The sequence below is a fragment of the Candidozyma auris genome, chromosome 2 (genome assembly GCF_003013715.1).
Source record: "Candidozyma auris chromosome 2, complete sequence".
Lineage (NCBI taxonomy): Eukaryota > Fungi > Ascomycota > Pichiomycetes > Serinales > Metschnikowiaceae > Candidozyma > Candidozyma auris.
In genome coordinates this window covers 1,487,156-1,497,544 of record NC_072813.1, presented here as the reverse complement: position 1 = coordinate 1,497,544, position 10,389 = coordinate 1,487,156, and the positions used below count along the sequence as shown (strand labels likewise).

The 10,389-nt window shown below is 48.8% G+C and overlaps 3 protein-coding genes across 3 annotated transcripts; all 3 read left to right on the top strand. All coding sequences in view use genetic code 12, as the record gives it.

Moving 5' to 3' along the window:
• Window positions 1-2,104: 2,104 nt before the first annotated feature.
• SDS24 (Sds24p) lies at window positions 2,105-3,664 on the top strand (the record flags this gene model as incomplete). The annotated part of the gene is made up of 1 exon (XM_029035660.2): window positions 2,105-3,664. One exon carries the CDS (start codon window positions 2,105-2,107, stop codon window positions 3,662-3,664), a length of 1,560 nt encoding a protein of 519 aa, XP_028890902.1.
• A 646-nt stretch (window positions 3,665-4,310) lies between these two features.
• Window positions 4,311-5,687, top strand: TEF2 (translation elongation factor EF-1 alpha; the record flags this gene model as incomplete). Its single annotated transcript, XM_029035659.1, has 1 exon — window positions 4,311-5,687. One exon carries the CDS (start codon window positions 4,311-4,313, stop codon window positions 5,685-5,687), a length of 1,377 nt encoding a protein of 458 aa, XP_028890901.1.
• A 921-nt stretch (window positions 5,688-6,608) lies between these two features.
• GCV2 (glycine decarboxylase subunit P) lies at window positions 6,609-9,734 on the top strand (the record flags this gene model as incomplete). The annotated part of the gene is made up of 1 exon (XM_029035658.2): window positions 6,609-9,734. One exon carries the CDS (start codon window positions 6,609-6,611, stop codon window positions 9,732-9,734), a length of 3,126 nt encoding a protein of 1,041 aa, XP_028890900.2.
• Window positions 9,735-10,389: the final 655 nt, after the last annotated feature.

The following is a 10,389-nucleotide window of genomic DNA, read 5'->3' as shown; positions in this document are numbered from 1 at the left end:
TTCACTTCACCAGCAGCTCCACTTATCATCTTTGCTTCCCCGGCGGCTTTGCTCAACGGGTTTCGTGAAGCTACGGCTGACTATTCAATCTACATCACACAGAAAACGGAGCAATTCGCCGAGATCCTTTGGCCTGTGAGAAGCCGCCGCAGAAATGGTTAGTGGTAAAAAGCGAGCGGTTTTGTGTAATTTGACTCCACCACCGAGCGATCAAGCGAAAGCGAAACGGTCCAATGATGAGACAAGCATTACACCTTTTTGCTTCTACGAGCCAAATGGGAAGCTGTGGTCTTGTTGTCCTCATAGTGAGTTGACCCTATCAGAAAACATCCAGAGATCAGCAAGGCCTTGGTCAGATCCTGTGTTCTTAAATCATCTCTGCCGACATCCTGTGTTCTTAAATCATCTCTGCCGACGATTTCTTCCTATAGATAAGAAAAGTATCTAGCATGTGGTTTGATCAAGACTATTGGTAAACAAAGTCATACATTTTTCATGAATTTCTTTTGGGATCCTGCCTTTATTGAATCTGGATTGATGATATTGAGCGGCGACCATCCTTGCTTTTCACCCACGGTTCTCATAGCGTCGTAGGTAAATGAGAGTAGAGGTAGGTGTAAACAACGCTGTTACGTGCTTGGAGTAACATCATGCTGGGTGTCAAATTGATAGCTTTTGTACTGAATATGCTTAGAATGACAGAAATTATAGAAATCATCTGATCATGTTCAAGATTATGATATAAAATCTGCTTCGTTCCGACAATTTACTTTATAGTGTTCGTGTAGCATAGGTATTTCGTCCGATGGGCGACCTGGGTATTTCACTTTTTCGCAGCCATTTTTCACCCATTTACTATCTAGCCCTCAACCCAGCTTCCCCACGCTGTAGATGCTGGGTCACTAATGCTGCCCATGATTTCCTGGCTTCTCATAAATAGTACTCTAGGTCACCTGGCAACTCTGTTTTTCTTACCGCCATTGACCATCCTACCAGATCTTCTTATTACTCTACTTCGACCACAGCCCGCTACATTTCCACAATTGATAAGCACAGCAGATTCCTTTATTTCGAAATCACTAGAGTTAGCCGATATCCCACATTCCTAGTCTCTGGAACTCTTGTCCTCACCTGTTGCACCGTTTCGCAGCAACTAACATCCACATAAAGCAGTGCTACCCAAATCAACTGATCTCTTATCGCAAACTCTTCAACTACAGATCCCTCTTCAACCGTAGACTCATCAACTTGTCATACGCACAATCCAAACGAACTTATGACCTATTTTGCGCCAATAATCCGTAGTGATCACTCTGTCTCCAATAATCTCTACACTCCACCGGCCTCAAGCCCACCAAACGCCGGACCGTATCTATACTTCCCACAATTCTAATCAGGGCCAAAAATTCGGATAATGGCAGAGTCATTTCATCTTTCTAAATCTAAACCTCAACTTTCGTTCTCTTCACTTTAATGGAACTGCTCTGGAAAGCTTCTGGCAATGGTGGTGAAATTGGCTGCGAATTCTTGCCTCCTCCACCGAGCTCCCACCGACAGGCCCAAACTGCAAACACTACCCAACCGATTCCCCAGAATCCAAGTCGACGTCATTCCGACCACCTCGTTCCGTTATTAATCGCACCACAGAATCATTTGCCTCGGCAGCAGTTGCTTCAACGTCTGGGGAAAGTGGCCTGAGAGCGAGAGTTTTTCTGCCTCTGCCTCTGCCTCTGCCTCGCCCCACCCGCGAAATCCCATGGCTGAATTTCGGGCCCTGGCTACCATTCAGCCTTTGTTCGCCTGCCTGTGTCTGGCGTCCTCCTGGTGACTTTTTCTCACGCTCTCACCTCTTTGCCTTCCCCATCTTTTCTACGTCCTTTGCCAAACGGTTGCTTCACACATTGAATTGCTGCAACTGATTCTACCAAAAAACAATTGGCTGTTCCCATCCAGCCGCTTCTGTTATCGCAATCCCCATCTTTGACTCATTTTCTTTCACCTGTGACCACTCCTTGTTGCGCCCCCACGAATTGACGTTTTCCCCTAATACCATACACTTTTCACTGGAACACCACTGAAATTGCTCTCTCCATAATCCTCCCCCATGTCTTTCCAGAGGTCACCCCTGTCGCCACACCAGGGCAATCAGCAGCTCCACCAGCCTTTGAACGTGCCTCACACGTCTCTGTCCCACAGTGGCTCGGTCTCCAGGAAACACTCCATTGTGGAGATGCTCTCGTCGCCACCTCCGCTTCCTGCCGATTCTGCAAACCACCTGGCCTCCATTGACGAGTTTTCTTTGTCGAGAAACACCTCCATTTCCTCCAGAGCGCTGTCGGTGTACCAGGCGGGCGGGAACCCCAGACACGACTGGACAGACGTGATATTGGCTGACTTGGCCGAATCCAATAAGCTTATTGCCATCAATAGAACCTACTCTGTCCAGAAGGCGTTCGAAACATTGATCTCGCACAATTTGACCTCGTTACCCGTTTCGTGCACTGCTGACTCCTCCGACTTGTCCAATTGCTTATCGTTTGACTACTCAGACTTAAACACGTACCTTTTGTTGATCATGAACAAAATTGCCATCAGCGACTTGTGTGTGGACGATATTCCCGACGAAAACGGTGAGGCTAACACTCTCAATACGCAGCAGAAGCATGAGAGATTCCACCAGCTTGTGGCCAAGGCCAAAAAGGGCGAGGAAGTGCCCGTTGACTTCATTGTGCGGTTGCACCCAAAGACACCATTCGTCAAGTTAAAGGAACATGAGTCCTTGTTCAAGGCGGTGGAGGCGTTTGGCAATGGTGTTCATAGAGTGGCCATAGTCAACTCTGCGAACAAAATCTCCGGTATCCTTTCTCAGAGAAGAACGATCAGATTCCTTTGGGAGAACGCCAGGAGGTTCCCCTCGCTTGAGTTCTTACTCAACTCCACTTTGCAAGACTTGAAGATCGGCTCCACTTCTCCAATCACCATCCAAGGTGACCAGCCATTGATAGAGGCGTTGCAGAAGATGTTTGACGAGCGCGTGTCGTCTCTTGCAGTAATTGACAAAAACAAGTCCTTGGTGGGCAATATCTCTATTGTCGATGTTAAGAATGTATCATCCACAAAGAACTCCCATTTACTATTCAAGCCCGTGACAAACTTCATTTCTTACAACTTATCGCAAAAAGGTATCGAGCGTGGTCAAGACCAATTTCCAATTTTCCATGTCAGCCAGCAAAGCTCTCTAGGCAGAGTAATTGCCAAGTTGGTAGCCACTGAATCTCACAGATTATGGATAGTCGAAAGCAGAGGTGGGCACATGGGCTCCGTTTCTGGCCAGCCAAGCACTGTAGAGGCTGCGCTCTCCAACGAAGGAATCCAACCAGAAAGCGGTCGCCCAGGTAAACTCGTTGGTGTGGTTACCCTTACTGATATTCTAGGATTATTTGCGCATCACAAATCTGGGGTCAAAATTGATCCACAGACTGCAAGAAACCACAGAAGGCGCTCATCTACATCTACAACCAGATCATCGATTGAAAGCTCCCACCTCCCGTCAGGAACCCCCTCGACTTCTGCACCAGTTACTCAACCATATGTCCAACCCAACCAGGATATGTTCCGGAAAACATATCAAACAGGCCAGAGAGATAGTGCCTTTGAGCAGTAATTAGCTCACTATACTGCCTCCACAATGTCTGCAATGCACGATCTGAGACAAAGTTGGTAGCTTGACCTACCGGGTAGGCTGTGAACCAGCGCCGACCTGCACAATGACAGGGGAAGCGTTCGTTTTTTCCGTACTGTCTTTCATGGCGATCAACATACAACTTTATTCCCGAGCATAACAAGCTAATTATTCATAATACATGGATGTATTACATGATGGGGGACAATTCAATCACATTGTATGATACTAGGAAGGGGTAGGAGTTTAGGGCTCGCGCCCGCGCCTCATTTCACGTGCCTTGCAAGGGGAGTTTATAAGGAGGTCAATAAGGGGCAATTCGATGAGTCACCGGGCGTCCACCTACTTCTACTTCCTCGCCTTCGTGTTTGCCACCCTGAGTAGTCAGTAAACAGAATGCACAAATCAATGGAGAAAATCAATCTCGCTTATTCCAAAACAATGCATTGCCCCGGCGTATATTGTATAACGACAAGCGTAATTTTCATCCCGTATGTGGGTTACCCGGCGAAGCAAATTTTTTTCTCACCTTAGCGCCTGCCATCGCCCACTCTATATATAAGGCGCACTCTGGAAAAAAATTCTCCCCTTTTGATCTTTTTCTGTATCACCTCAAAAACTAACAAAAATGGGTAAAGAGAAGCAGCACGTTAACTTGGTTGTCATTGGTCACGTCGACTCTGGTAAGTCCACCACCACCGGTCACTTGATTTACAAGTGTGGTGGTATCGACAAGAGAACCATTGAGAAGTTCGAGAAGGAAGCCGCCGAGTTGGGTAAGGGTTCTTTCAAGTACGCTTGGGTTTTGGACAAGTTGAAGGCTGAGCGTGAGAGAGGTATCACCATCGATATCGCTTTGTGGAAGTTCGAGACTCCAAAGTACCACGTTACCGTCATTGATGCTCCAGGTCACAGAGATTTCATCAAGAACATGATCACTGGTACTTCCCAGGCTGACTGTGCCATCTTGATCATTGCCGGTGGTGTTGGTGAGTTCGAGGCTGGTATCTCCAAGGACGGTCAGACCAGAGAGCACGCTCTTTTGGCCTACACCTTGGGTGTCAAGCAGTTGATTGTTGCCATCAACAAGATGGACTCTGTCAAGTGGGACAAGAACAGATTCGAGGAAATTGTCAAGGAGACCTCCAACTTCGTCAAGAAGGTTGGTTACAACCCTAAGACTGTTCCTTTCGTGCCAATCTCTGGTTGGAACGGTGACAACATGATTGAGGCCTCTACCAACTGTGACTGGTACAAGGGTTGGGAGAAGGAGACCAAGGCCGGTAAGTCCACCGGTAAGACCTTGTTGGAGGCCATTGACGCTATTGAGCCACCAACCAGACCAACCGACAAGCCATTGAGATTGCCATTGCAGGATGTCTACAAGATCGGTGGTATTGGTACTGTGCCAGTCGGTAGAGTCGAGACCGGTGTCATCAAGGCCGGTATGGTTGTCACCTTCGCCCCAGCTGGTGTCACCACCGAAGTCAAGTCCGTTGAGATGCACCACGAGCAGTTGGCCGAGGGTGTCCCAGGTGACAACGTTGGTTTCAACGTCAAGAACGTCTCTGTCAAGGAGATCAGAAGAGGTAACGTCTGTGGTGACTCTAAGAACGACCCACCAAAGGGTTCCGAGTCTTTCACCGCCCAGGTTATTGTGTTGAACCACCCAGGTCAGATCTCCTCTGGTTACTCTCCAGTGTTGGACTGTCACACTGCCCACATTGCTTGTAAGTTCGACACCTTGATTGAGAAGATCGACAGAAGAACCGGTAAGAAGTTGGAGGACGAGCCAAAGTTCATCAAGTCCGGTGACGCTGCTATTGTCAAGATGGTGCCAACCAAGCCTATGTGTGTTGAGGCTTTCACTGACTACCCACCATTGGGTAGATTCGCTGTTAGAGACATGAGACAGACTGTTGCTGTCGGTGTCATCAAGTCTGTTGAGAAGTCCGACAAGGCCGGTAAGGTTACCAAGGCTGCCCAGAAGGCTGCTAAGAAATAAGCTAGTTTCATTTTAGTGTCATTGAAATAATATATTTAGCTTGAAAAACAGTGTAGGAGTTGGAAGAAGTAGTAGTTGATATGGGCATATTGTGCCGAGCTTCCCAAGGTTTGAATTCAGGAGTTTAGCAGACGAATCTGAAACTATTATCGTATCAAGCCCTACGTCATTTCAGAGCAGGTTTTGTGAAAGTTACGATGTATTTGATGTATATCGTGGTACCTTCATTTGTCTCATTGATTGCAGCCTTGATGTGAATAATTCCGCACAGACGGGCACATTTAGCAAGAAAGTGAAAATTTCAGCAAGCTGATCAAGATTTAACTACTAGGCATAAAAAAAAAAAAAAAAGATCAAAAAAAAATATAATAATAAACGTAGCATCGTAAAACAGAATCACCAGATCAACAGTAACAGATCTCAACTAAAAACTTATACCTCTACCAGACATGGATCGGTGACAAGTACCCTTATCGATCCTGTGATGAGCGAAGTCAACCGAGGGTTCGCGGGCAGGCCCATGAAGAAAACATCAATGAACAACAACAACGGCTTTCCTACTTGTCCAGAAACCGAACTCAATTCAAAAACCTCCACCATAACCTCTTGAGTTTGGTCTCTTTCTCTTCAATATTTCTATACGAAGAAAACTTCTAGTGGCCCATTTGCAGCCAGGTGACATTTTGTAATTTCCAGGGTGAGGCCTCGCGAACCGAGTCAAAGTGTGCCCTCCAGCCGATGCTCATTCCATCTCCCCAGGCGATGCAGGGAGCCCCATCCCCCAGGCGCGCACCGGTGCGGTGGTGCCGTTTCTGACTCTGTTGACTGCTTCCCGAGTCCACCCTAGAGATATATAAGCACCGGGTTCCCCAGAAATAGCGAATCCAATCACAACTCCACCACCTTTTCCTTCTTTTCTTCATGTTCAGAGCAGCAGTGGCACGTGCCGCCTCCAGGCGTCTCAGGGTCTCTACTCGTGTCAACCTCTCTCCTGCTATCTTATCGCACTCATCACTTGCTCACGGCCTTCCCCAGAGCCTCCCCCAAGGCCTCGCTCCCAGCGCTCGCGGGCTTGCTACCGCCAACACCTCGAGCGCCAACTACCAGCAAGTCTACAATCCGCTGAAAGAGGGTCCTACCTATGCTGAGCTTGACACTTTTGCTCGCCGCCACTTTGGGCCTTCGCCTGAAGACGTCAGTCACATGCTCAAGTCGTTGGGGTACAAGGACATGGACGAGTTTTTGACGGCGCTGATTCCTCCCCATGTGCTTGTCAAGAGGCCCTTGAAAGTGCTGCCGCAGCAAGGGTACACGGAGCAGCAGATGCTCGCGCACTTGGGCGAAATGGCTGCGAAAAACAGAATCGCAAAGTCCTTCATTGGCAAAGGGTACCATGGAACCATTGTTCCGCCTGTGATTCAGCGTAACTTGTTGGAGCTGCCCGAGTGGTACACTTCGTACACTCCGTACCAGCCCGAGATCTCTCAGGGCCGCTTGGAGTCGTTGCTCAACTACCAGACCATGGTGAGCTCCTTGACCGGGTTGCACATTGCCAACGCTTCCTTGTTGGACGAGGGCACCGCTGCCGCAGAGGCTATGGCCATGTCGTTTGTGAATCTGCGTTCCAAAAAGAAGAAGTACGTTGTGGATGCCAAGTTGCACCCTCAGACCTTGGACGTGATTGAATCTCGCGCAGGCAACATCGGCGTCGAGGTTGTGGTGCTTCCCTTGACCACTGAGGAGGGAGTAGCTCAACTTGAGCAGATTGCCGCCGACGTCTGCGGTGCCTTGGTTCAATACCCTGCCACCGACGGTTCTCTTCACAACTTCACCAAGATTGGCGACATTATCCATAAAAACAAGGGCCTTTTTGCCATGGCCACTGACTTGCTTGCATTGACTGTGTTGAAGCCTCCAGCAGACTTTGGCGCCGATATCGCCTTGGGCACCTCCCAGAGATTTGGTGTTCCATTTGGCTACGGTGGGCCCCACGCCGCTTTCTTTGCAACCACTGAAAAATTCTCTAGAAAAGTGCCAGGCAGAATCGTCGGTGTGTCCAAGGACAGATTGAACAAGCCAGCCTTGAGATTGGCGTTGCAGACTCGTGAGCAGCATATTAAAAGAGAAAAGGCCACCTCCAACATCTGCACCGCCCAGGCTCTTTTGGCCAACATGGCCGCCATGTACGCTGTGTATCACGGTCCAGCTGGCCTTAAAAACATTGCCTCTCGTGTCTACGGCTACACTACTGTCCTTGCTGATGCGATTGCCAACAACTCTCCTCACAAGCTTCTCAACGATACTTGGTTTGACACCTTGTCTGTCGAGTTGAACGGTGTTGGTGCTGATGAGCTTTTGAAGATCGCTTTAGACAAATATAACATCAACTTGTTTAAGGTGAACGACTCAACCGTGTCCTGTGCCTTGGACGAGACCGTCACCCAAGCCGACTTGGAAGGATTGGTGGAGCTTTTCACTGGTACTGCTGCTCATTTGCCTGAAGAGTTGCCAAAGATCCCTGCAGAGCTTTTGAGAAGCGACGAGATCTTGCCCAACGAGGTGTTCAACAAACACCACTCTGAGACCGCCATGTTGCGTTACTTGCACTTGTTGCAGTCCAAGGACTTGTCGTTGGCCAACTCCATGATCCCATTGGGTTCATGTACCATGAAGTTAAATGCTACCGTTGAGATGCAAACTTTATCGATGCCAGGCTTTGCATTGATTCACCCATTTGCCCCAGCAGACCAGGCTGAGGGTTACAAGGAATTGATCTCCGAGTTTGAGCACGACTTGAACGATATTACTGGTTTTGCTGCCACCACCATGATGCCCAACTCTGGTGCTCAAGGTGAATACACAGGTCTCTCTTTGATCCGTCAATACCACAAAGCCAATGGCGAGTACGAAAAGCGTAACATCTGCTTGATCCCAGTGTCTGCCCACGGAACCAACCCTGCAAGTGCTGCCATGTGTGGCCTTAAAGTGGTTCCAGTCAAGTGCTTGGACAACGGTTCCATTGACCTTTCTGATTTAAAAGACAAGGCAGAAAAGCACAAGGAGAATTTGTGCTCCATCATGATCACATACCCATCCACTTACGGTTTGTTTGAGCCTGGCGTGAGAGATGCCATTGACACTGTTCACTCCCACGGCGGGTTGGTTTACCTTGACGGTGCCAACATGAACGCCCAGGTCGGCCTTACTTCGCCAGGTGACTTGGGTGCTGATGTTTGCCATTTGAACATCCACAAGACTTTCGCCTTGTCTCACGGCGGTGGTGGTCCCGGCCAGGGCCCTGTGTGCGTTGCCGAGAGACTTGTGCCATACTTGCCAAAACACCATTTCGTGCAAACGCCCCACGCTACCGCTGAATCAATCCAGGCCGTCAACTCTGCTCCCTTCGGCTCCGCCGCGGTGATTCCAGTGTCTTACTCATACATAAAGATGCTTGGTTCCAAGGGCTTGCCTTATGCTTCTGCCCTTGCCATGCTCAACGCCAACTACATGCTTCACAGGTTGAAGGATGCCTACCAGGTGTTGTTTGTGGACCCAACAGCCTCCAAGGAACAAGGCATCAAGCACTGCGCTCACGAGTTCATCATTGACTTGCGTGAGTTCAAGTCTGTGGGCATCGAGGCCATCGATGTGGCCAAGCGTTTGCAGGACTACGGCTTCCACGCCCCCACCATGTCGTTCCCTGTTGCCGGAACGTTGATGATTGAGCCCACCGAGTCTGAGAACTTGGAGGAGCTCGACAGGTTTGTCGAGTCGATGTTGTCGATCAGAAAGGAGATCGACGCCTACGCAAACGGCGAATCTTTGGGCCAGGTGTTGAAGAATGCTCCACACTCCCTCGCTGACGTTGTTTCCACGCCCCAGGAGGAGTGGGACAACCGTGGATACACGAGAGAGCAGGCTGCCTACCCCTTGCCTTTCTTGAAGACGCAGAAGTGTTGGCCTACGGTTGCACGTTTGGACGACGCTTTTGGCGACATGAACTTGCTTTGCACTTGTCCATCGGTGGAGGAAGTTGCCAACAACTAACGGAATACTTGTGTACTATAGATAATTCGGGAATAGAAGGCTACTGTAAGAGATCGCGTAGAAAGCCTTAGGTAAGGAGGAAGATTCGTGTAGGGAATGATTTCTCGGAGAGGCTGCTTCTGAGAACTTAAGAAAGGAAGGAGTAAGACAATCTGATGATTGACATGAATGCCACACCATACTACGTCTAGGAGGGTCCACGTTGCAATCACACCAATATGAACCATTGCACCTCAAGTTTCCAAAATTACGCCTCTCAGTACTTTAGCTCAATAGACTATCAGTGAAATCACTTTTTGAAAAATTTGACTTCTTTCACTGACTGACTTACTTCAGCAACTTTGGGGACCCTCATAACTCTGCCAAAACCGAGATTTCGCAGCCATTGCATGATTCCCAGATCTAAGTACAACATGCCATCCACCACAAACACAAAGCCTCAAAATACCGGAGTCGCCAGAGCAATACCCCGAATCTCGTTTCCAATTTTCATATTTCACCAAAATATTGGTCGTCGGGAATGGCTGTGCAAGTGTCCCCCCCACCATTCCACAACTTTCCTGCACAAAGTGCTCCCACCTCCACCATATCAGCACTTTCCAATCTACCAATCGTTCTGCCAACAAAATCTTGTAACAATTCCCTCCCGCCGGCC